We start from the raw sequence: 27,029 nt of genomic DNA, 5'->3' as shown, positions 1-27,029 counted from the left end.
TTTTTATATCTTGACTTTTGGGTAACAAGTTTGAACATACTCATGTCCTCATTTTCCTGGGCTAAAAGCCAGAAAACTAGATCTCTTTAAAGTATTTCAAATGAGAAATTACTTTTTAGAATTTTATTTTATTTAGGTAACTCTCCTGTCTCTGCCTATGAAGCCAAGGCTTTTCAGATTTCAGCTGAACCATTTATGAAGGATTCATGATCTAAAAGCATAAGCTTTGTTTTTGCAAGAGTTTGTGATTATGAGCAGAGTGTCAGGCTCACCCAACACCCACATAAATGCTCACAAAACTTGTTTTCTCTATGGGGAAACATTCCCATGGAACAGATTTTTGAAATTTGAAGTAGTCGGTATGCTGCATGTGGGTAGGTTAAATGCAGGGTAAGGGAATTAAATATGATTCCAGAAGTATCAAGAAGATAGAACAACATCCAATCAGTCCAGAGCCCTGTACCTAAGACAGGGAAAGAGGGGGGGAGAGTGTCTTGACAGAAACAGGTCTTTAACTGAACGATATCCACACAGAACATTGCAGAGGGGCTCTGTTAAACGTATTTAATTTGATCGCTGATAAACTTCTTGAAGTCAGTGCATTTGCTAGTTTGAGTATATTTTTTTGTCTAATCAAGATGCTTCCCTGCTATAAAGAAACAGTGCCAGCCCATTTATTTCCAGTTACCCCAGGGAACTCACAGTGTCAGTAGCTTCACAGCTGACCTGCCCATGATTTTGGGCCACAGAAAAGAATTGCAGTAGAGAAATTTTCTGATGCCAGTGGATCATACCAGTGCAAGGTGGAAAAAGTATAAAGCTTTTGGGCCCACGTTTCTAAGATGCAATGGTTTTAGTGGGAGATTTGACATCCTATAAGCACTTTCTGCCTGAAAGAGGCATTTATGCTATTTTAGCTGTTTACATTTTAGCTGTTACATTACATTAGGATGAGAATAACTTCACCTTGACATGTCTGTTGCTCTCCCCAGCTATGAAGACAGGCTAAGTAACTTGCTGTCACGTAGTTTACACTGTAGACATGTACCTGATCAGGTAACCCAGACACGACTTCAATATCCTCTTGTATAGAATTACCTACTACAAAGTACTCAGTTCCAGACTTGAACCCTTATTATTCCTCTCTTCCACTCACTCTGTGGTCTGCCAATATCCCTTGTGAAAAACAGGCACAAAATCAGGGCACAAAGTATTTCTTTCACTGACATGATAACCTCTCAACTCCTACTGATTTAGTTATGTGTCAAAAAGCGCCTCAAACCAACCAACTCACAAAAACCAAACAAACCCCAAACCAGCACAGGTAAAAGGGACTGGAGCAGTATAGTGGGATGCAAGGATATGTGCTTCTGTTTCAGGGCATCCTTGACATTGCAGGGAATTTTTCAACCAGGGATGGATGCCATCCTTTACAAGATGTCAAACGTGCAGGCACACAAACCAGGCCTTGGCATACTGACTGTCTGTTTCTCTAGTTATTCTTTGTATCGTCTAAATTCTTAGATGAAAATGAATCTCATCTCCTGCACTCCCAGTAAAACCAGCTCAAAAACCACAGGATCTGGCCACAAATTTCTTTAGTATAATTTCTTTATATGATTTGATTTCATATGGAAACACTTCCTCTATTTACATGCCATGTTAAACATTACATTCATGAGCAGCTGGTGGCTCTAAAATCAGAACATGTGTTTACTTTAAGACGGGTAATATTTTAAAGGTAGTTTGCCATTATGTGTTTATGGCCTCTTAGGTAACTATTGAAGGATCAAATGAATTAACTAGGTGGAAAAATATCTGTCTTACATTGCAAAAAGCTAAAAACATAAGTCATGAAGTATGGTTTCAAAACTAATGAATTACTGCACCCCTCCAAATGGGATACGATGCTTGTTTATTTTTTAACAAGTATAATGGGCCTGATTCTGCAGTCTTGACTAGAGGAACACATTCTTTTAGGATAACTTTGTTCAATGTTAACAGTATCAAGACATGAAGATTCTTGTTTCAACTGTCCAAATGTTTTACCTTTTTAACTTAGCAAGTGCTAAAACCAAACAGAAATCCCACACCCTGTGTACAGTAGGCTATTAATACTGATTTTTCAGCCTAAAAATCAAGCCACGTTCCTTCCCCATTTTTCATCACATCAGTAATAAGGATTTTGCAAACCCAACTGGCTACTCCTATAAATTCCCATTTATATTCATGTTATTCCTGTCAAGACCTTAATATAACTCTTCAATCTCTGGGGAAGTTACACTTGTGGAATTACTTCAAATTTAGTAGCAAGTTTCCATAGACATATAAACTCATCCAGTTCACATCTCTCAGTGGCTTTTGCTATTGAGCACTGAGAATAAAAATCAATTAATTACAGAGGATGGTTTTTCAGTGTTATATTAGTTCATACTTGTTCCTTAATTTGAAGTGCTAGGCAGAAGTTCACCTTCTCTTGTTAACTGGTTTTTATGATGAATGCAATGAAAAGTACTTGATAAAAATGGTAAAACACCTTGTCAAAAAAAAGAAAAAAAAAAAAGTAGTATAAACCAAGACAGCACCAGTTAATCTTATCTTACTTTTCCAGTATCTTTAAGATTGCCTATGGAGACTGTCTTTAGGAAATGAGTTCAGAATCTGTACCAATTACATCTTGGCTTCTCTCTATCATAGCATGCTAATACAAGATTTTAAGGTTAACAGATTTGTGATAATCACTACACACTCAAAATTAAACCCATTTAAACAGTTTATTTCAAAAAAAGCTTCCACATAGAGGACAAATGGTAAGGACTACTGATCTGTGCTGGAATAGTTTAATAGAGAAGTTGAAAGGCTTCACTTCCATATCTGTAAACTGGGACCTTTATTTTAGAAGACAGGTTAAATTAGGTATTCACCTCGCTTGTTAAAATATTTGCTATTTCTCAAGTAAAGGAAAAAGAAAGAAGTCAGTGGAGAAGTGTTGTGGTAAGGCATTAGCTGTCTTTTTCTATCTTTTAAGCCACAGAAATGCAGCGTTCAGATCACAGCTAACCCTTGCAGGAGGTTAACCTTCGTGGGAACAAAAGCACAGACACTAATAGGATTGTTGCTACTTGTTCAACTTATTAGCTGCGCAATTGCCTTATACACGCTCCTTAAAGGGATCCACCTTAAGCATGGCTGTGTTTTGATAACATTCTTCTTTGGCATGTTTGATTGGTTCCCTATTCTTCCCATACATCGCGAGGTCTTCCGAGGGCCTCTCCCTACAGAGAAGGAACAAGCAGCCCTTGTCCTATGCCTTTTAGTAAAACTTTTTCAATGTGATGTTTCACAGAATGTATCATATAATTTAAGTGTATTGGCATTCCCTTGAGTTCAAGGGCAAGGGCAACGTCTACACAGCACTTATATCTTACTGCAGTCATGTTTAGTTTGTGCTGGGCTTTCAGAAATAACTTTTGCCAGAAAGGCTGTTTCTGTAGGATATCAAGAACACTAAGGTAGCTCTTAATCACCTCAGCTCTTAATCATCCCTTTATCTCAACTTCAAAGCAGTTTTTCTTTTGTTCTATCACCTTCCACTGCTGTTCTCTTAACCTCTGCCCATTTCCAAACTCCAGTAATTAGAACAACATTGTAAAACATGATTTTACCTCCCCTGATGCCCTGCTTGTCCTCAAAGGAAAAATGTAATCAAGAAATGTAATTATAATCAAGTTCTGATTCATTTTGCATATAAAGTAGACTATACTACCATAAAATTACACACATAAACTTTACAAACAGAAGTTTTAAAAGTACCTTAGGCATGCTTTTCCAGATGCACAGAGGTGCAATTGAAAACGCTGCTCACACTTCTTCAGTATTACATATTTATACAGGGACATCCTGAAATTATGACAAGCAGCGGTACTTAGACCTAACAAACTTCCCTCACTGAGCCTTCAACACACAACTGTCTTTCGATGTGGATCCTTTCAACAACTCAGATCTCATACACTTGCACAGAATTGCACTGTGGTGTTCCTTGCCCTTGGTATCACCACATGCCACAGGCTACAGAGCAGAGCCGTGAGGACCAAGGACCATGAATGAAACGTATAACACTATACTGCTGCCACACGTGTGCCATCACGTGGGACTACACTCAAAGAAGCACCATTAAAACACATGCTTCCCATACATAGACTCACAAAACAGTATCTCCTGTATGACATGATTCACTGCATCTGACCATTCATCAGTCACACACCTATGTGCTGGGCACTGAGTGAGGCAACAGCTATGATATGCATGAGTAAAAAGAATACTTGAGAGACATGAACACACTAACTGAGCCTGTAAACCCAGGCACAGACTGAGATCCTAATGTATTATGCCGTACACAAACACGCTTTGTCAAAATATCCTGACAGAGTATTTATAAGGGATGAAGTTCTCCAACATATCATAATCATTTGGTTTTTAATCTTCATCTTCTGTTTCATGGTTCGACATCATGAGCAAGTATACTGGCACAACTGGAGGGTAGGTGAACTGCAGTAAGGCAACAAGAATAAGAAGATGAAAGCAGAAATCTCTTAAGCTGAGTATACAAGTCAAGGAAGTACAACATGCAGCTACCTAAACTTTTTGGACAAAAATATGTCCCATTTTAGTGTTCTAAAGATTCTAATCAAACAACAAAAGGAGGATTAGGGAAAATCTCCCTCCTTTATGGGATGCAGAGGGAAACATGGTAACAAAAGATGAGGAAAAGGCTGAGGTGCTCAACACCTACTTTGCCTCAGTCTTTAGCAGTGAAACTGGCTGTTCCCTGGACACCCAGCCTCATGAGCTGGGAGATGGGCAGGGGAAGCAAAGTGAGGTCATGACAACTAAAGAGGTGGTCAGAGACCTGCTACACCACTTGGATGCACAAAAGTCTGTGGGACTGGATGGGTTACAAAATTTTCATGCATCCCGAATTATTTAAGTTACACTAGCTTAATATAATTTGCATATCTCCATAGATCTAAAACAAAGTGCAGAGCACCTTGTATGAAGTCACCCAGCTTCAGTGTGCTGTTCTGCTGACAGACAAGAACAGGCTATTCACTGTGTGTCAGAAAGCCCTGAAGTAGATGGTATGATGTGACCCACACAGAGTAACCTGCAGTACTTTATTGGCACTACTTGACCCAGTGGATCAAAGAAGATGGCTTTGTATTCCAAAAAAAGTTTTTGTGAGCATGGAACTTGGAAGTAAATCTCAGCCACTGTTAAGAGCTGTATGTTAACTGACTTTCAGCATATGTGCAATAAGGAAATAAAGTTGTTTTTATCACCAATCCTTGGTTCACCTTGAAGAACCCATATAAGAACTAGACTCAGCAATAGGCCTACATTCAGGTGGACTATATAACTACCTAGTTGCAGAGGAGGGGACTAAGAGAACTCCCATAGGCAAAAACCCTCTGGTACCTCTCCTTTCTGGAGAATGAGAACACACACTACCCCAATCCAAAAAAGCACTAACCCTTGTCATAATTAAACCTCTAAAAGGTCACACCGGGCAATAAACAGAGAATTAATAGTTTAAATCCATACCTCAATCTCCCATGCTAAGTCCTGTTTGGTAACTAAGATGTGAAACCTAACAAGACTAGAAAGCAGCATAATAATAGCAACAAGGTAATGTATTTGGCTTCCTTCCAGATCATTCTGCCTTCTCTTCAGGCCAGCCCAATTTATTCAGCTTCAGTCAGAATATCCTTGTAAGTATCAAACTTGATCTCAAATAATGAGCCCTGCTAGGAGGTGAAGCATATCATCCTACAAAGAGCTGCACCAACACAGATCAAAGCTGGCTTGACTGAACCTGTTTGGAGAACAAAGGAGCTGCAGCCTACCAAGACATCAATCCATCCCACAAACACTGAAACACTGAGCTGTCCTGCCGACACTGAGACAGTGAGCTATCCCAACAACACTGAGCCACAAAGCCATCCCACCAACACCAAGACACTGAGCCACCACCTTCTGCTCTAGGACAGGCCTGGACAAGGCCAAGGGCAAGGACAGTTTTGAACTGCTTGAAGCAGTTGTTTCATGGAGCTTTTGTATTAACTACAACTTTTAACTACAATTTTTACAACCGGGGTTAAGGACTACTCTTTTCAGAAAGCCTGACGCAAAAGCTGTTAGTTGTCCTGTCATCAGAAGCTTTCAAAGACTTCCAGCAAACCACAATCCAAACACAAGCTGAAATGGCCATAAACATAAGAAAAGATTATTTTATCACTTAACTATATCCTGGTCTGAGATAAAGGGCAGTAACCTCATCTTATTTTAAAACAGACTGACTATTGTTTTCTTGCTTGACTGTCACTAAAGGAAAATATGTTTCACTGTGTGGCCTAAAGACAGATCCTATTCAGCACAGCTAAATATTTCTTGTTTTCATCTACAAGTTACAGACAAAATGCCTGATCTTAAGGTATAGCAATAAGGGTGGAAAGGTCTAAAACGCTGTCTTCTTTTGTAATGTGAAAAGATATCTTTTCCTATGCTACCCTCTGGCAACATCAAACACACTCAAAGACATTTCCACGTCATTGTACTAATTGTGGGCTACCTGTCACATAAAGATCAATCTTCCAATAATTTCCAGTATGAGAATTTTCAATGTGCACACAGAAAAACCCAACTTTTCCTCTAAATAATTCAGGTTTCCGGAGCAGAGTTCTAATTATTCCTGGAGACATTTTTGAAGTGCAAAAGAAAGGAGGAGAACAGGTTGATTTCCAAGATTGTAAGGAATAGCTTCTTTATGGGGAAGAAATGTGAAAAAAAAATTGTAGGAATACTTTTTACATAATTTCTTTAACATTGATATGTTTACCCAGGTTTTTAACTAGCAAGGAAGACTGAGAAGGCAGACACCTTATAATATCTGAGACGGCTTAGTTAGCTCCTGGGGTCACAGGTCTTAAGAGTCCTAGATCACTGACCTCTTCTAGCTGGCAGGCTTTGATGACACTCTTGTATCGGTATTCATCATAGGATACACCAAAAACTATGTTTTCTTTTATTGTTCCAGGCATGATCCAGGATACTTGAGGTGAAAAGGATATCCTCCCACTATGCTTAATTTTACCCTGTGAAGGCTCCAATTCTCCCATTATCAACATTAGAAGAGAAGTCTGAAAAATCATTAACACTTGGTTAGTATATGAGAGATCTATACAACCGTAAGAAATGCTGAACAGAGAGTCACTCTGCTAAATCACTTAAATGGTACATTTGTCTTGTAAAGAGTGTCCCTACAAGTACTGTTCTAGTGTAAGCTGCAAGTAGTGGAGATTTTCATGATACATATAGTTCCGAAAGGCCTCTGAAATGAGGGAAACTTAATTCTGTAAATGATAAAAATTGTGTGAGATATCTTGTGAAAAAGGCATGCTGCTGCCAAAGTATGTTATTAAACTTCCAGTAATTTTACAAGGTAAAACTGCAAGTATCTGTGAGACACATAGAGACATAAGGTATTAGTATTTATAGAGATTGTTATTTCATTTTAACATTATCAGTGACAATTTTGTTTGTTCTTTGTACAACAGAATTCATGTTTACAATTTTGCTAGTGTTCCTAAGCCTTTTATCTGTATTGCCTTGAAAAATGCAATTTCTTTGTGTATGTGTATACAACTACTCACAAACTGCTCAGTGTGATCTGAATTTTCCTCTGTAACTGTTAGCTCATTTACGTGATACATGACCTAAGTATATTTACTATTTCCCTTCATAAAAGAATTGATTGCAATTTCAGTACTGACATGTTATAATTTCAGAGTTAATCAGTAGCTTGTAGTAACCTTGTCACACATCACTGGCTACTAGATCAAAGAATAGAGTTGAGAAATACAAGGAAAAATATGTTACAGAGCCATTCCAGTAGTGTTCTTATCACTAATAAACAGTCAACAAAGTTGGGACGTAACAGCCAAAGATCTAAAAATCTGTCTAAGTTACAGTTTCATGCTGTCAAGCCCAGAAATCCTTTGACAAGTTATACAATATGCAGGGGGAGTCTCAGGAGATTCTTTCCATTATACCAGAATCTGACTTTTCAAAAATGCTGAGTAAGAAATTTCTGAACTTTCAAAGGACAGGCACTTAGTATGTTTTGCATTTGCTGGATGTTAAACTACTGCATCTTGTGCCATATAACACAAATGGAAGAAAAAAAACCCAACCTGACCCTAACTAATATTGAAGCAGTATTAAAAAGCTGATGTCAGGCTTACAGATAAAATAAATGTGTAGTCTGTTTCACATGGCTGACAAATCCTGGAATATACAGTAACAGCCTCAAGCAACATGAAGGAAACCTTAAATTAAGAGGGTGTAAGGGAAGGAGAAATGTATGTGTGTGTGTGTGTGTGTGTGTGTGTGTGTGTGTGTGTGTAAACCTTATTTTTTGTAAATTTCAGTTAATATTATAAGCCTTTATCTTTATTGTCTTGAAAAGTCCAAATTAGTTGTATGTATATACTCACATAAACTGCTCAGTGTAACATGAATTTTTCTCAGTTTCCTTAGTAGCTGAATAAAGGAGATATACATACATCCTTCAGCACTTTCTAGCTGACATTTTTGTATTACAAGTATCAGCTTTAGCAATAGCCATCGGAGATTATCAGCAACATAGGAATACTATTAATTCAGAAGTACCACACTAAAATGCATGTCAACATATCATTTTGAGGGCAACATCATGGCCTGAGTTCCTTGTTCTTTCCTACTGGTATCAGTACTGAAAAATAATACAGGAGCCTTGACCATATTGAATTTGATGGGTCCTTTGCTATTGTCTCCAACAGACAAAAGATCTTACCCCATGCAAGTAAAAGAAATCATGAGTATGTTCACCAATCATTTCTAAAACAGGAAAAGTTGCCAAATGCATAATGAATGTTTGACTTTCACATCTCAGAAAAAACAGTGAACATGAAAGACTCATCTAATTACTTGCTATTCAAAGTGAATGAGTATCATAGTTCAACTCATTTTGTATTAATGAGGTTAATCAGATGTGTTATCTGCAAACTAAATGTTTTGATAACATTTTTGGATTCTAAAATGATGATTCATCTAAAGCAAAATTTTCTCAGAAAACCACCAGTTCCAACAGCACCTCCCCAGGCTTTCACATGGCACTCAGGGAGCCTGTCTGAGTGAGGCACTATAGGAGCCAGAGCACAAGTGACCAGGTATACCACATGTCCAGGGCATGCATCGTAGTTACCTGGCTAATCCATGTCAGGTTTATCAGGTTACTGAAAATCTTGTGTTCAAATTTTTCCTTAAAATGCTAGCAAGGCAGAGAGAAAAAAAAAAAAAAAAAAAAAAAAAGCCTGCTTTCTAGCACACTGAACCATTTGGATATGTTCTAGAGTTTATTCTTCTAAAGGCAGGGAGATTCTCAGATTCTCACCATGAGCATTAACTTTAGGTTTCAGTCTGCATTATACCTGCAAATCTCCTTTTACTTCCTATGAAAAAACGGTTTTGTCATTTCAATTGCTACTTCCTTATTAAGTCTGTATCCTTGTATCAACAAAAAATACCCAGCAAACTCTTTCTCATATTTACCACAGAGTAAAACTTCAGATACCTATTGGCCACTTTACTGAAACTTACAGTCAATCCATATTTTTCCCTGCAGCCATGATTTTTACAGTGAGCACAGGATAGCAAGAATACAGTAACAATACAGGTAACAATACAGATAAGACAATATTATTGCTTAAAATTATTAGGAGTTTTGTTGAAACAACAGAAATAGAAATACCTTGCCTGCTCCAGTAGATCCAGAAACAGCTAATAACTGTCCCTTCTCAATCTTGAAATTTATATCCTGAAGAACAGGAGAGGCATGAAGAGGAAAATTACTGAAGAAGAGATTATTGTCAGTGTTAGGAGCTTTGCTGTTGTTGTCTTCCTGGTTTGCTTTTACAAACAGCTCTCCAATTCCCTGCAATGTACACAGATGTGTATTTATATGTATATAAAAACTAAATAAAACATGCATATGGAGACATGTATATCATACTATGGACTTATGAAAACATATGAACTTAATTTTTTAATGTTACTTTTCCTATCTATAATATATTCATTATATCCTTAAATATATTGATCCTAAATTTGTGGACACAAACAAAATTTGCCCGTTATAAAACTGATTTCCAATGTTTATACATGCCACAGCCTGATTCTGTTTTTAGGCTGACTTAAATTAGAAGCAACTACTTATTACAGGCCTTAACACTTATTAAAAGGTCTCTTCCAAAGTTTCTCAACTGTGGATAATTTGATATCATGCATTAATTACTTTCAATATATTCCTTACCTGCTGATAGCTGAAACCAATTAAAATGAACGACTGTAGGCTGCTCTTTATAGCAAATATTGGCAAAAAAGATACACTCTGTATTTTAATTTAGTTTGGGTAAAATTACTAACCTCATCCCAAAAAGCTGTTACTTTGTCCAGCTCAACCCCAGTGGTTGTCAGATTATACTCCAGGGCTTTATATTCTTTTTTCAGCAAGAAATCCTAGAAACACCATGGAAGCAGAGGAGAGGAAGAAACAGTAAGGGACGGTTGTACACACAAAGTAGTACCTACTTGCCAACAGTGAGCATTAACTACTATTTCTGATAGTGGTATTGCATTGTAGGGTCTTACAGAGAGGCATAAATATAGTTTACACATATTTCAGATGCAGAACGAAACTACCAATTCTTTTACTGCTAGTGAGAACATAACCATAAATGTATTCAGTTCTGGTTTAGAAAGAGTATCAAAACTTGGCATTTCCTTTGCTTTCAGGGCTTGTGTCAGGCAGCATCACTCCTCCAACCTTAATCCTTTTCAAAAAAAGCCTTGGGTTTGGAGTAGGATGTGGAAGGTTGCATTCTGGTAAACAGTGAAACAAAGCAGCTATGTGCTACTATTGCTCTATTCCAAAACTGCAAGAGTTTAAGAGAGTTAGAATGATGTATCTACCAACCAAAAAAGTAGAGAATGATCATGGCCAGTGCAGCACTGAAGTATTGTAATTTCAAATGATGCAAGTCAGCAACCTGACACATGTGTTACCTTCTGGGATAATGTTAGAAAAAAAGAGTAAGCCCATGCTAATGTAGGAAAGATAACTTCTCTATTCCATTACTTTGTTAAGGTTATGCAGTCTGTATGTACCATCTCCTTTGAATTGTCTTTTTAATTTATGTGAAACCAAGTAGGTCTATGTGAGCAATACACTAGACAAACTAAGCAGACACTGGGCAAAATCAGTTCTCTACAGTAAAGTTGAAAATTTCCCAAGTAGAAAAAGCAGAAGGAAAAGAGCAGATGATTGAAAGGGCAGGAACTTAAAAACTGTAAGGCAAAACATACAGAGTTTATGCAAAAAAAAAAAAAAAAAGAAATAATAGCGAGGCTTTCTTTCATAACAAAGGCAATAGGGTCATCCAGTGAAGTTGCTGGAGCAGTGATAGAGAAAGCACACTGATCCTGAAACATTTCATGGTCTAGAAAACATGGGTCTAGCTACAGGGAAAATACAATAACGCAGGAGACATATCTGGCCCAGTGAGCTCTCTAAACTGATAAGGAGATTAATCAGAGAAATGTATGAGTAGTTTATTATTTGTGTTTATGCTTCTTGTGACAAGTAAAGGGCATCAGTGTTCTGGGATTCTGTGCAGTCTGCCTCTGGGGTCTATACTGAATCTGCCACAACGGGATGATTATAGATTCCAGAGCACCCACAGAGCTAATATCCCCAAAGACAAGCGTTTGGTAAACTGAGGGCACAACAGGGTACAACAACTGGGCTTGCCAGTTCTGTGATAGGGCACTGGATATACACTTCTAGGAAACAGGAGAGACAGGAGACCTCCACCAATGCCCAGGGAATCTGAGACCACAAAGACTGCATAAATTAGGACCCAACAAGGCAGCCTTCTGAATGTTGAATAGAAAGGTTTATGGCTAGATTTCTCGAATTTTCTGCCCAGTTTAAAATCATAAAAATCCAGTACCTGCTATTCTATATTAAGGTTCAGATTTCTGATTAAGATCTTTAAGTTCCATATTAGGTATTTTTATCACACTAAAAATAATATAAACTATGTTTTAACAAACAAACAAAAAAAAGTAGAAAAAAAAAAAAGCCTAAGATTTCACCCTGAAATAGAATAAGAACTCTTTTCCTGAGGAGTGATATCAAAACAGCAGATAAAACAGACAGAGTTAATGAGAATTCAGCCTGATTTGACTCTGCAGATAAGCCTCTCAAGCTGGTATATGAGCAATTGATCTCAGTAGGTAAGACAGGTAATAATTATTTGACCAGTACCTTAATTATGTTTACTACTCATAATGAATGAGATGCACATTTGCATAAGATGCACAATCTCCTGCTGTTCTGGCCACTAATAGCTAGAAAAACAGATCTGTGACTGGAAGCTGTGCTATATAAAACATGTACTAATTTTGTACTTCCTTTTCTGAAGGAAAAACATTTCTTAAGCACCACAATTCATGATATATTTTTATTAAGTTCTTTATTCTGCAATGAGAATAAATAACTAAATGCCACTGTTTCAAAAAAAGCAGCATGCAGGTAGCCTGAGACTCCTGTGGTTATGCTGCCTGGGGAACCATATAACAATATCAAGATTTATAATGACATTTCATGGTGTGTAGTCAAAGCAACATATAGTATATTCGGAAAGTCTGCATAAATGCTGTGCGCTTTTGTCGATCAACTGACAAGATAACATGCTATAAAGAATTAGCTTACGTACTTGGGAAGATTTTAGTGTATGTACCCTACCTGTATTTTGTTTATTGCTCCAATAGAGTCATACCAGGTCTGTACAGACCCAGGAAACTGCCTGGTCACTGTCATTCGAAGAACAATGCAGAAGGAAATGGTGGTAAATATTTTTCGGAGAATAATTCCTTTAATCACAGCATATGGAAGCACAGCTAAAAACACCACAAAAAAGCCTGAAAAGAAGAAAGCTGAGCTGTTGAAATATCTCACATAAGCAGCTTTTCGGGTAAGCTTCAGTTCAGTTCTGTTATAAAAAGAAATAGAAATAATTAGTATAGGATTCCACAGTTTACATCTTAAAAATATTTTGCATGGAACTGTTGGTAAGAGAAATCACTCAGAGGCTCATTCATCATTCTTATTTTCTAGCATTGCAGTTAAAAAGCAAGATTCAAAACAGGTTTTGGACCTAAAAAATAATTGGAGCCCATTTTTGGCACCAATGTTCAGAGATGTCTGAGAAAATAACAATGATCTATGTCATGATTTAAATACTTCATAAACCGCAAGCCTCTACAATTCCTGGCTCAACCATCTTTAAGCATCTAATGCTGTGGTACATGATACACTCCCAGAATCATCATCCCATACTCATCTGATCATCTATTAGATACATAACCCCCCTAGAAATAAGATACTTTGAAATGCCAGATTTGCTATACGTGACCATAAAAAACTAAGAACAATATGATTATAGTGTCATCTCCTTTTGCAGAGCTACTAACAGTTTCACCCATGAAGAAAGGTATCAGTTAACCTCAGCTTGAAGAGGTGGAAGGCAGGGAGTCTGCCCTCCACTTTCCTTGCCCCATAGAAGCTCAGTCTATGGAGTAGCTCACTGACTGCTGTGCAGTCAGGAATGCAAAAGGTAATTAATCTTGGCTGCTTCCACAATGTCTGTGCATCTTACAGCAAGCTATTAAATAAAAAGAGACATAATTCAGGGAGCGTAATTCATTTTCTCAGTTGATAGCACTAACTCACGCAATTCATTTTCTCAGTTGATAGCTCCAACTCACGCTGCTGAAGCTTTCGACTGACTGCTCTCATTTTGACCCTGTTCACTTCACATTCCTCGGGTGCCCCATAGCTCGGCTTTGACTGAACAGAGGCACCTCTGCTGCAGTGAAAGAGCAAATGCTCTGCTGCAAGAGAAATTAACTGGGGCTAAGGATGGAGCTAGACCCCAAGGTGCCCATTCAGTGGGTGAGTGCTCTAACCACTGAGACACTGCAGAAATTCACAGTCACATTGGTGATAGTAACACCTTGTGTTGCAAGGCTGAGTATCATAGCCTCTGTGTGCCCTGGTATTGGGCCAGCGTCTGCATGTAAAATCCATCCAGGATTTTGGAGCTACTTTTGTCAGCCAAAGCATTCTTAAAAGTCCCTGACAGAAAATCTGAGCTCAGCCAGTTCTGGAGCAGGGTGCCTAGCACTTCTTGTTAAGTCTGTATTTCACAAGAGAGGCTTGAAGAAAGTAGCCAGGCATGCAGACCACCACCACGGTAGTAGTCACTGCCCTGGAGAAAGGGCCTTGTAAGTCCCTCCAGAGCTTCTGTGAGACTGTGGGTGGCAGCACTGAATAGGAATAACAAAGATTTTGGGGCTTGGTGCTCATCCAGTCCCACACAGATGACGGGGTAGAAGCTATCAAAAAGCTCCCCAGTGCTGAAGCACACAGCCACTACTCTGAAGAGGGAGAATGAAAGCACTAAACCTTTTCAGTATGCTCCCAAGTACCAGCCACAAGCAAAAATTTTCCAGAGGTGAGTCTCTGATACAGGCTTGAGAGCTCTGTAAATTAAGCATTTATTTAGGACAGGTCTTGCTGATGGGCACTTGGAGAGAGAGAAAAGGCACACTATGAGCCTCATGCATGTATAGAGTGCAGACTAGTTTATGCTTATTTTTGAAGTGATGCTGCAGGAGTCAGTACAAATACATGAGCTTGAGATACTTTGCCTTATGTAAAAGTGTATCTACCACTGACAAAGTATAGACATTCCAACCTTGGACTTCACCTTCTCCAGTGCTATGCTATGGCTCAAGAGAACAGTTTGAAGTTGTGTTTTTTTAATTCTCTGAATAGATTGCATAGCCCAGAGGAGTCCAGGTATGTTTATTAAAACACTTGTTACAAATAGTTCTTACCAGTACAGATTTAATAGGGCACACAGGACATAGCCCATATTGGTCCCTCTGAAGTGTCACAGTTCTCTGGGGGAGTTTGCCTGCAGCAGTGTTACACCTGCAAGATGGCCAGCCCTGGCAGCTCAAGTCTACCAGAGTAAGGGCACAGATCTATGTAGTTCACTAGAGTTGATCAAACTGGGTTGTATCAGAAAATGCCAGAATGCAGAAGTGGTTTGGTAATGACTGAGTTATAACACACTGTTACAAAAACACAGGCATGGCTTCATGCACAAGGTCTCGTTTCCTACCAGCTTAACAAACCAACTGACTGGGAGGCCCTGGCTCAGCAAGCAAAATTCACAGAATCACAGAATCATCTCGGTTGGAAAAGACCTTGAAAGATCATCCAGTCCAACCATGAACCTCACACTGACCATTCTCAACTATACCATATCCCTCAGTGCTATGTCAACCTGGCTCTTAAACACCTCCAGGGATGGGGACTCCACCACTGCCCTGGGCAGCCCATTCCAACGCCCAACAACCCATTCTGTAAAGAAATACTCCCTAATATCCAGTCTAAACCTTCCCTGGCACAGCTTGAGGTCATTCCCTCTTGTTCTGTTGCTTGTTACTTGGTTCAAGGACTCATCCTCAACTGAAACTCTGACAATCCAAGGTTGATCTGCTCCAGTGATGTCTTCACCAAGTGATCTGTTGGATCACCCAAAAAAATATGGTATTTTGAAAAAAATACGGTATTTTGGTGCAGTAAAAGAGAGACACTTTGATCTTGTAATATTGCTAGCATTCTTGTCTTCTAAAAATCCATTCATAATATAACAAAAATTGAATTCCAACATTACAAAATTCACTGTAAATTACTGTAGAAAATATAGATCATAAGATGACAGTCCTTTTTCCAGGTTTCTGTGACAATTTTGTGGACTAAAATTATTTAATTTACATGATTTGTTCACAATTTGTGGTCTCAAATTTCCTAAAAGTGAATGTGACAAGTGACACCAGGGGAATCCTAACCTGGTTCCATCCTTGAGCTGGAACTCCCAGCCTGGATTCAGACTGAGTTTTCCCTGATTGTTTATAGTAAATTATTACAAATTTTAAGATTTTCGTTATTCTAAAGAACACTTCACTTTCCCCAGATTGTCTGTCAGAAAGCAGCTGAACAAGAAGGTGTTTGTGTAATAATATTGTTTCATCTCTTTTATTTACATGATAATAATACACTTATATGTCATTTCTTTTATTTTATTTTTCCCAATCACACACCTGGCACAGAATTTTAATTCTCTGTAAAGGAGTAAACAAACACATGGGACAGCTTTAGTGAAGCATCACCCATCAATCAATATGTCACTTCTCCTCCCCTTCCCCAGAACTCCCTGTGAGAAACAAAGCTCTCCTTCTCATAGCTCTCAGCTAACTAGGTTAGATCTTTTACCTCCTTTCTGCTTCAGTTCTTGTAGTTCCAGTTCAATTTTAATATTAATTGAAGAGATAAGCATTATAGATGGCTATCTACAGACAATAAATTTAATGCAGTTGTGGAGGATGAATACATGAAGCTGTGCTACTTTAATCCTTTCACAGATTGCACATAACATTTAAAACCAGCTTTATTGCATTTCTCAGAAAATGGCTGCAGAGGACTCATACTGTTTCCTTCACCGCAGAATAGAAAAGTCTGTAAAGCCTTAAGTAACTACACAAAAGGGCTTTTTATTCTAAGATGAGGATAGGGTTGGTCAGAAACAAACACAGATGCCACAATTGTTTTACCTGTGCAAACTAACCACTGAAATATCATTATAACAAATGAGGAAGCAAATTAAAAAAATAAAAAATCTCACCTTCATAGTGAACTTGACAAATTGGGAAAAAACCCAAGCCACAGTGTGGGAATGCACAGTTCGTTTATGAAGGATTAATATTTGTGTGCTTTACTTCTCAACTAACAAGACCACAGATGGTGTTCAAAGCCACCTATTTTTTTTTTCTGAGCATATAAAAATTTTGACTAACAAATGAGAACACTTACTCACGGATGCTTTCAATCATTTTTTCCATTGCATCTTCCCAACAATAGGCTTTAACTGACTGTATATTTTCAATTATTTCTGAGGTGATGACAAGTCTCTCATTGATCTTTCCTGCCCTCTTATTCCTACAAAGTAAAAAGGCAGTAGGTCAGTCTTCATCTTTCTCATCCTGTATAGATAGTTTGTATCCCATTATCTTATCAAAACACTTTCCCTTTATGTCTACACTTACAATGTTTATTTAACAGAATTATTAGGAAGAATGTGAACGGAATCTTTAGAAAGCTAGTAATCATTAAACTAAGGAGAAAATACAAGCTCTAAAAAGAATAAATCAAGTCACTAACAAGGAGTTTCAATTCTATAAAGCATTATTACTACTTACTGCACATTAGACCATTCATTTTGTTAAGTTTAGACAGCTGCTGCTAAATAAGTAAAGGCTTGTCCGTAACTTTCCCAACACAGCCAACACTCTTAGGGGTCCTCTCTTGTAACAATGTCAAACTAGAGACCCTTATTCAAGTGGTATAAACCTCTTAAACCAATGCATTTCAGGAAAATACATTGAAATATTTTAAAACAGTCTCATCACCTGTATTTCATCATCATTTGTCCCAGCCAGGCTTGGAAAAAGGCCAGAACTATTAGAAAAGCAAGTCCAGAAAATGCAGAAGCTTCTAACATATCCCAGAGCAGTCCCATCAGCAGTGCCACTTGTAAAGGTGCAATCCATACAAAATGAGCCAGAGCAAGACCCTGTGGAAGCCCACAGCAGAAAATAATAATACAAGTTACAGACGTGCTCTTAAAACTGCATGGAAAGAAAGAAGTCATTAAAGTGACACTTTGAAAAATGTAATGAAGAATGGTACAAATATTTCCAGTAGTAAAACAAGTTTATAAAGGAGGATTTGTGATCCTGAGCACATAGCATTCTGGGTGTAAATTATGATGACAGTGCAGCAATACATATACATTCCACACCTAAACTTTGATTTTTGTAAGGCAAAGTTCAGTCTGAAATGGTCTCTTTGCTATGTATACACACAAGGAAAAATCTCAGCTTTGTAAAAGTAAACATGGCTTTTTCAACCATTGCAAGATGAGAAAAATTCACAGAAGAATCTTCTGAGACCGACTGAACCTGATACAAGAGGCAACTATTATTTTGGTGAAGAGATGACTCTTGTGTGAACACAACGATTTCAAAACAGATTGCTGCCTACTTCAGCCATGTTCCTTCACATTAGGGAGGTTTTGGACTGAATCCTGTGACCAGGCTGCACAGGGGTCTGCATTATTGAAGCTACACTGCTGCAATGATAAGGCACTTGTCCTAGCTTGTTCAGTGCTAGCTGACAGTGCTCTGTATAGTAATACAGTGCTTAAAGTAAATACAGCCTCCAGTTCCAGCCATGTGTCTACAGTCTCTCTGATCTTGCTTCTTTCATAGGAAGCAAACCTCATACTACCAATGGGCCAATTAAACATAGACGCTAAACAGAAGTTCATAGAGTTTCCAGTCCTCAAAGCCATTAGCAGGGATTTACCTCTGTGTCTTTAACAAAAGAGAAGTTTTTTACAGGAGACTCTGGAAGTATTGTCTAAGACAGATGTGTTCGGAATGATTCCTAATAAGGTCTTATATCAACACATTCTCTTTTAAAAGAGTGGGTAATAGTAGCAACACAATGCTGAACATCATTGCTTGTTCAATGGCAGGAACAGCTGGATTGCCTTAGTAAAAAGGTATGGTGGTCAGGAAAAGAGGATGGAAGGATTGAACTAGCCAGTTCTGACCTCTGTGAAATCAATGCATAACCCAGAGATTTCCTGGCAAGTTCTCAATGGACTGTAGAACAAGCGTGGTTTTATAGTATACCCGATTTTTAGGTTTGCTCTAGTAATCAGCACAGGAGCCAAAGGATATCATAAGTATCAAAACAAACATTTCCATGATCATGTGCCTAGACATTTTCTTAAGGTAGTGATTCATTTTATATCTACAATGAGCACTCAGTAAAGTTCGTCATTTATGCTCCTTCCTTCCTTATATTTGTCATGAACAGCCTGAAGTATTGCATTTGTATTTGATGGATCATCAAGTGGATTAAAGAACCAATGACGTACCTCATCAAATTTGTTCAGATTGTTGGAAAGAAGACTGACCAATTGTCCAGTACTTATTTTATCTAGAACTCTGCTCGACAGTTTTAAGATCTGTAAAAGAAAACAAAACTATAGAAAAATGGCCATGTAACTCATCCCCATAAAACAGAATAAATACAGATAAAAATTATAAGCAATGGTACATTAGTATAAATAACAATTCACTTATCTGCTCATGCTATAAAGAAAGTCTCATTAAACTTGTTATTCATGTCACTTGAATTTAAGATAGCCATTAAATTGCTTTACAAATATTGATTTATTGACTTAGTCTTTGCTTTCTGTTGAATATTTTATGAGTATAGATATATATGCAAATGCAAGTTTAATTAAGCGTGCATGCTGTGTGTCACTGTGCATCCTCAAAAATCTCCTGCTGTGCCTATTTTGACAAATATTTTTGAAAGATGTTTTCGCACTGAGCTTCATACTAGAGTAACTAACATGTTTGTTTAAATTATTTGCTTTTGGTATTGGTAAAACCAAATACCTTTTGAAATTTTTTTGGATTTATGAACACGTGATGCATCAGTATCTGTTCATTCTTCATGAGATAGAGATCTCACACAACATCATTCAAACTCAGTCTCTTCTATGTTATATTTATTGTTTAAATCTTCACCTCTAATCCTCTTTTGAAAATATTTTTTGGCCACCAGCATATGTTATTCTGCCTTTGCAATACACACACATAACAGGAGCATAGTGGTAGAACAACTAAGTCATCTCACCACATACCCAAAAGCACAGAGGCTGACTTCAGTCAAACCAGCCGCAGATGAGTATTTAAATCTCTGGACTTAGGAAATGAAAAGCTGTCAAGAAAATGATGTTAGCCACATTATTCTTTTATCAACTTTGTGTACCTTGGCTAAAAAAACTAGCAATCTTTCAACAAACTGGCCTAAAAGTTACGTAGGCTACAGACAGAGGATGGCTTTGAGTGTAAATGAAACACTTACCTTCTTATAAATCAAGCTAAACATAGCTATCCTCATTTGCATTCCTATATGATGAAGACCAAATATAGCAGGGTGTATGAGTAGTGTTCTCACAAGGAAGAGAAGGCATAAGCCAATGCCCAGGTAGTAGGCTATGGATCTTTCGTCAGAGTTGTCTGGATCATATGAAGCTATTATTCTTCCCAGCAGAAGGGGTTGCACAGATTTGGTGACTTCCTGCAGATGGAAACAAGAAAAAACATTTTGGTCAGTAGTTTTTTCATTTTTTTCAAAATTATTAACGTTTTAATTTCAAGTTCTACCCAATGAGATTTACAGCTTTATATCTTAAATGAGGAAGTCAGGTCTGTTCGCTGTGCAAACCACAGAAAGTTGCAGTAATTGCTCAGGAGAACAGACAACTCACTGCTTTCTTAACCTGTGATGCTCCTGCAACTCCACCAAAGCGAATCAAGTTTGTAATTTTTTTTTATCATTTCCTACAGAAGTGACAACTGAGATTAGCTTCCACATTTATTTTGCAGAGTTGCAATGGATTAGCCACATGACTTAATCCAGTTTAGCAGACTGGATCTCTGTTTTGGCCTCTAGGGAACAGTTCTCACTGCACTTTACTGGACTTACAGGACACAGGAAGACTCAGAGATCTTGAAATGAACACCACCAGAACAAGACAGTGAAGATATAGCTAAAATATAGAGTAAATGGAAATATCAACAAAATAAAAGCATAAACAATTTGATCATGCTACTCAAAAGTTCTAGACATTGTATCCAGGATTGTGACAAAAGCAGTAGGAGAGGGCATAAATGGTAGGAGAGGCAAGTTTAATAAAAGTCCCAGAGAGAAACCAGTCCCTCACTAAAGTGCAAGGCATCCAAATGATCTGTTATAGCCCTGGCTTTACCTTAGCCGGCTATTACATTTGTCCTCAGCCTCCTTTTCTGTTGTAATTAAACCCCACTAGCGTTATTCCACCGTTGCCTTCCATTTCCCTTCACACCCTCACCATTCTCATACTTTCACTCCTATAACCTCCTCCTTTTGCATCTCTTCCTCTTGCCCCCTCTTTTCTTACCCAATACTTCCCCAAGAAATGCAAAAAACATCAGTGCACTGCAGTCTAACAATTTGCTTCATCTTCTGCGTAAGCTTCTGAAGGGTATGAAGTGTGTATGTGATCCTTTGCTTCACTGTTATATTCAGTAGAAAAATACTTAGTGCTAAAAACTTTTATGTGTGTCTCCTTATCCTTCTTTCTGTTGTGTCTCAGCAGAAAGCATCTAATACTTCAAAAACAGTAGGAAACTACTGAATTCTGTTTTGTACAGAAATCTTAAATTCTGCCAAAAAGTTATTAGTGCCGCCTGCCATCCGAAAAAAACACAGATCACTATACAGAGACTCAGAGAGAAGTGAACTAGTGAAGTTCAGCTGTAATTAATGTTTACAGTGAAAAATAGGTTGGGAAAATCCCCATTATTTTTTTTCCTTCTTCTTTGGTTTCCTTTTGGTCTCTTATACAAGAGCAATCCAAAGTACTCCTACAACCTGTACTGTAACCCCTTTTGAATGTCACTGTTGGTAGAACTGATATTCATCATACACTTTTTCCACAGAAGAGATGAAATTTTACATTTCAAATACCATACCTATGCTACACACTACATTTCACAAATTAAACACCACTCTGCCACAATACAAATGCTGTAAACCTGGAGTCAGCTTTGACAAAGACTTCAGTGTTATTAGTAGGCAAAGGGAGGAGTGTTTATTAAAACACACATGACCTAAGGCAGCTGTGCTTAGACCATATGCATCCCGAAGTGGCAAACCAAAACTCCCCAAAACTCACAAAATACAAAACAGTCATCTCTCAAGGACAATGTGGTGCTTTCATACTCCCAGAGATTACAAGATAAGCTTTTGTATATAGGCTTAAAATAGCAAGATTTTTTTTTTTTATTTACTCTTTTTCTGGTGAAAATGCCACACACTGCTGCTGTGTTTGTTGTGACTATAAAGGTATTGCATACATGTCTAGTTTGCTGGAAAAAAACATGACTTGCAGACTAAGGGTAGAATAATGGCTGGCAATAAGCCAAATCATTTGCTGTCTCATGGGGCATAAAAATCCACTGGTTTAAGGTGGAGATTTATCAGCTTACTTACTGAAGTTGATGTTATCTGGTCTACATACAAATGAAAGCAGAATTACCTATTTTCCACTTTTCCTCTTGCAATCTCGAAATTATCCACTGATATAAATATGGATAAATGAACTGATTAGAATGACCTGCCTAAAAAATGGAATGGGATTTGTATATATAAGAGAAAATCCAGTTTTCAGGAGTCATGATTTTCCTTCTCCTGTCCTTGATCTTCCCTCTGCATTCATCATAAACCATTGAGAAACTCAGAAATGTCCCCCTCACAGAAATCCTAATTAAAAGAGCAAAGATCTGAAGAGAAATGAGAGTATGACACAGGATACTGTGCTAATCTGACCTGGTGTGGCTATTCTTACGCAATGAGAACTTTTACGTTACGTGTATCCCCCATATGCTCAATCACTCTGCATTTGAAGACAATAATGCACATCTCTGTTCTGGCATATACCCAAGAAGTGCTTCAGGACTTTCATATCCCTCCCTGCCTTCTCACTCACACCCGTGACCTATATGCGAGAACTTCAGGAAATCCTCATTAGGGTCCTTTGGGATATGATACTAAAACCATTTCTAAGTTAATGTTAGCAGCTGCTGTGTCTGAGTGGAAATATACATTTCATGGGGATGAATACAGGAGAAAAATGTAAGTAGGATCAAACTGATCCTCACAGCAAAGTACCCAATTTGTTAGACAGTATGGTGCTAAAAAGCAAGGTTTTTGTTTTACTGCCATACCATCTTTTCTTTAGATTAGAAAATACATCTGCTGATGAGGTGAAGCATGGAAGCTGTTTTGAACAACAGAGGAGCAGATGAATTAGGTGCAGTAACTCAACGAGCCTAACACAACACTATTTATGAGGGAGAATCGTAGTACTCTAGGGGGCCAGAACGCAAGTGTCCACCCTGTAATAACATTACCTACAGAGCATGATGGGAAAGGGAGAGACGGAAAAATTCCTAGACTTAATGAGAGCTAAGCTGTGATGCCAGTTGCAACAACAACTACACAAACAGCAGGGATGTCAGCAGAGTTTAAACCACACTCCAAGAAAGGTGCTGTGAAAACGTCCCAGGGATTAGACAAGAGAAGAGCTGAAAGGAAAGTGAAGTTCAAAAGAAGGGACAACTTGATTGCACATATGCCAATACGGCACAACATCCTGTCCCCACTCAAATTAATGGCAAAGCTCCCATTAATTTCCGTGAGCAGGTCCTGAAAAGAATACCAGTGGCTTTAGCAGTGAGTTTTTTTGTCTTACAGATTTTTAAAAAATGAAGACTAATGATAACAGAATCAAGAATTTAAACTAAGATTTAATCTTTCCCTGTTCACTGTGAAAGGTGAAGATTTTGTTTCATATGTGCTATCCTGTGTCCTACCGCACATGTCTGAGATTTCTTAAAGGAATTTAAGAAAAAAAACAACCAAAGAATATGACTCAAAAATTCTTCAGGCCTGTTCTGTCCTCACCTGGTCCAAAACTGTACTCAATTTTAAAAGTCCACATGGAAGAATCAACCCTTCACAAGTCCCACATGTGCATGGCCACACACACTTCACATGCCTGTACTCCGGGAAAGGAAGTTACCCTCAGAACAGCCTGTAAAAGCCCTCAGATACTGCCTAACTTTTAACAGGAATGCATTGCCGTGGAAGTTTCAGCGGGCAGACTCTGCAGGAACACCTATTACAATGTATGGTAGGCTAAATTTGTAGAACTGATTTTTTTTTTTTAAATATAAACCTGACACAAGGAGTTTCTGGCTTGGTGAGGAAATCAGTTGAAAAATTAAAGGCAGTAATGTGATGAAAGGAGCAAATAAAAGACAGAATTGGGTAGGAGTCCACAAAGAAAGGGTCTTGTCCCAGAAAAGAGCTGCCAAACAAGATGAAAGAGTATAGAAAGAAGGGTTATTACACAGCTCCTTAGATAGCAAGGGGCCCTGTCCTAGATGGTTAACTGCCCTACCTGGACAAAGACAACTAATTGACTCATCAATTTCCATTCTAGCCACATTGCCTCCTGCCAGCCCTACACAACACTCTAACAGAGGGTAACCCAGGGTTTGATGCAGAAAAGCCCTCCAGAGTGAACACATCATCTCTCCTTTCTTCTTGTGCAGCCCTTGCGTACGGAGAAGGCAAGCACAGCACATCTCTTTGAACCAAATCTATAGCAGTGGAGACTTCAGACTGAGGTAAGCGGCAGTGAGAAGAGACCTGAGGCTCTTCACCAAGTGACAAGAGTCCAGCAAGTTGGAGAGATTTCATCTGGGAGAGAACAAAGTTGGCTTGGGAGCTAATTTCTTGATTCCCCTATTTTTAATCAGAATTCATGTACACACACATGTAAGTGAATCTATCTACAAAAAATAAGCAAAAAAGATAAAATATAAAGAATGTTTTCAATCTAGGTTTTATTTTCAAAATCAAGCCTTAGTGCTGAGAAATTTCAGAGTTGTTCTTTATGAACTACATCTGGGGGACAGTCTAAACGTGATTGCAAAAGATTAAGGCCTATAGTCAATTAAGCAGCCTGACAGACTGGAGCACATGCTAAATTTTTCATAAACTAAAAAGAATGTGAATGCTGCATTTTAAGGAAAGCAATTTCCATTTTCTTTAGAGAATTTCTTCCTTTTCTCTTTAGACCATTTTACTTTGTGACTTTCTGATTCTATTACTGATACTCATTTCCTCTGGACATGGTGTTACAAGAGAAAGAAGCAGTGAGTTTTTCCATAATTCTTAGGGGAAAATCCAACCTGAAGTGAAACTGTAGTCGTTTATTAGTTATCCAAATCAAATCAACAGTGATCTAAACCAGAACATTCACTTTGTTAGCAGTCCAAATTAATACACTTAGGAATATTTTACAGGACTTCCATCCCAGGACACTAAATAAATTTACCTATTTTGTAATCTGCATGATCAGCCTGTCTTTCACACAGACATGTAAACAGGAGGGACTCCATGGAAGTTTATTGGGGTAGAGCCATTCCAGCATAAAACTTAGCAGAAGTCAGGCTCCAAATTCGATGCTTAACCTGAAAAATGCTCTTTGACCTGAAATGCTACCTGGTGCATTAAAACTTTTCACACTTAAAAAGTCCCCTTTTGATGCTGAAAAGACTGCATGTTGTTAAGGACTTGTGTTTTAGTTTTCCAGATATTCTTATTTATGTTTCAAGTGTTTATACAAAATTATTAAAACTTGAGGGTATAGGTGTTGGTGTGGTTTCACTTAGCATGCATCTGGCATGGCTGCCATAGTGCAGATTATGATCTTTCTTCATTTACCCACTAGAAGATCTGCCTAGCTTGAAATTTCCCTTCTGCAAGAGGAGTCAATAGCAAGTTCATGGGAATGATGACAACTCTCCGTACTACTCTCCCCTTCCTGCCTGAGAGAGGTGTCTTCCTAATGAAGGTTTTCATTTCTGAAACTGTTATTCTCTTAGAATAGTTCCTTGGTATATTCTATAGAAAGGCAGAAGAAAAGAGAAGTTTGGTTTTATAGCAAGCAACGTGAACTTCAGAGATATTTTGGGCTATTCTCCATAAATTCCCCTTACGCTCTTCTTCTGCTCAATCCATGATCTTGAAAGTACAGCTAAAATAGATCACACTCAACACTAATTCCAGTGGAATTAGTTCCTTTCTGTATCAACCTTCTGAAAATAAAAATCTGGCCTAGAGATCCGTCTCACACTTGAAAACACTATGTACCACTGATCACTTTGGGCCACTTGGTCTATTATAGCTGCAGTTTCTGGTATCACAGCATTTTGAACAGAGTAGCATGGGAGTGTAATATCTCACTTTTACTACTGAAATGCAGAAACTTGAAAATAACATAGATATTTAATGTGCATATTGGTTAACATGAATTTTCAGATTTACAGTCTTGCTGTCTAACATACCTAGTGAGACACCACTAATAATAAACTGTTTTCACAGCTCCTAACCCCAGTGATAGGATTTTCAAACAGGTGCCATTTGGTAAGTCAGAGCAATCCTAACATGCTGAAAAGGTGATAAACATAACCAGTTCAGACGTTTACATCAAGTTCCTGATCATACACTTCAGAGTACCAACAGCACCAAAATCCAAGCATATTTCACACAGTTATTTATGCAGAATTGCTACCACTAAGGAAGACGATTTGTTTATTGAATATGTAAACCTGAATAAAGCATTTAACTATGAAGTTGGCTGACAGTCACTTTGACAAAATTGACTAAATCATGTAAAATTGCTGTCATTTACGTTACTGTAGGGTAGAAAATTCTTTAGAAACTTCTTAAAAACTGTAACATGAGAAAATAATTACTTTAGTTCAGCAATGATACAAAAATTCAGGTGCTCTGCCTGTACTTGGGGAAGCATATGCCAGCACCTAGCACTACATATACTTCAAAATTATTAATATGCATGTTTTAAAGATATTAAGACATTATCAGAAAATACTTTTTTTTTTTTTAATGAAGGTCCCTGAGTATGTCTCTATATTTATCATCTTCATAGGCAATATACAGAGCAAAATCTGTAGATATTCACAGGATTCTGTATTAATTTAGCAATCCCTGACTTGGATCTATTTACAGAACACTA

The 27,029-nt window shown here is 37.9% G+C and overlaps 1 protein-coding gene across 1 annotated transcript in view; it reads right to left on the bottom strand.

Annotated features, from left to right (window-relative positions):
- CFTR (CF transmembrane conductance regulator) overlaps positions 1-27,029 on the bottom strand; it is a 90,986-nt gene that overhangs the window by 49,352 nt on the left and 14,605 nt on the right. Inside the window, exons 4-11 of the mRNA XM_074901560.1 lie at positions 20,240-20,455; positions 19,239-19,328; positions 17,701-17,864; positions 17,105-17,230; positions 12,905-13,151; positions 10,522-10,614; positions 9,848-10,030; positions 7,005-7,196 (exon numbers count right to left, since the gene is read on the bottom strand). Coding sequence (XP_074757661.1) covers positions 7,005-7,196; positions 9,848-10,030; positions 10,522-10,614; positions 12,905-13,151; positions 17,105-17,230; positions 17,701-17,864; positions 19,239-19,328; positions 20,240-20,455 — 1,311 coding nt within the window. The remainder of the gene's footprint in view (positions 1-7,004; positions 7,197-9,847; positions 10,031-10,521; positions 10,615-12,904; positions 13,152-17,104; positions 17,231-17,700; positions 17,865-19,238; positions 19,329-20,239; positions 20,456-27,029) is intronic.

Source organism: Athene noctua, chromosome 3, assembly GCF_965140245.1.
Source record: "Athene noctua chromosome 3, bAthNoc1.hap1.1, whole genome shotgun sequence".
Classification (NCBI taxonomy): domain Eukaryota; kingdom Metazoa; phylum Chordata; class Aves; order Strigiformes; family Strigidae; genus Athene; species Athene noctua.
Note: the sequence above shows the minus strand (reverse complement) of the source record. Positions and strands in the feature narration are given on the sequence as shown.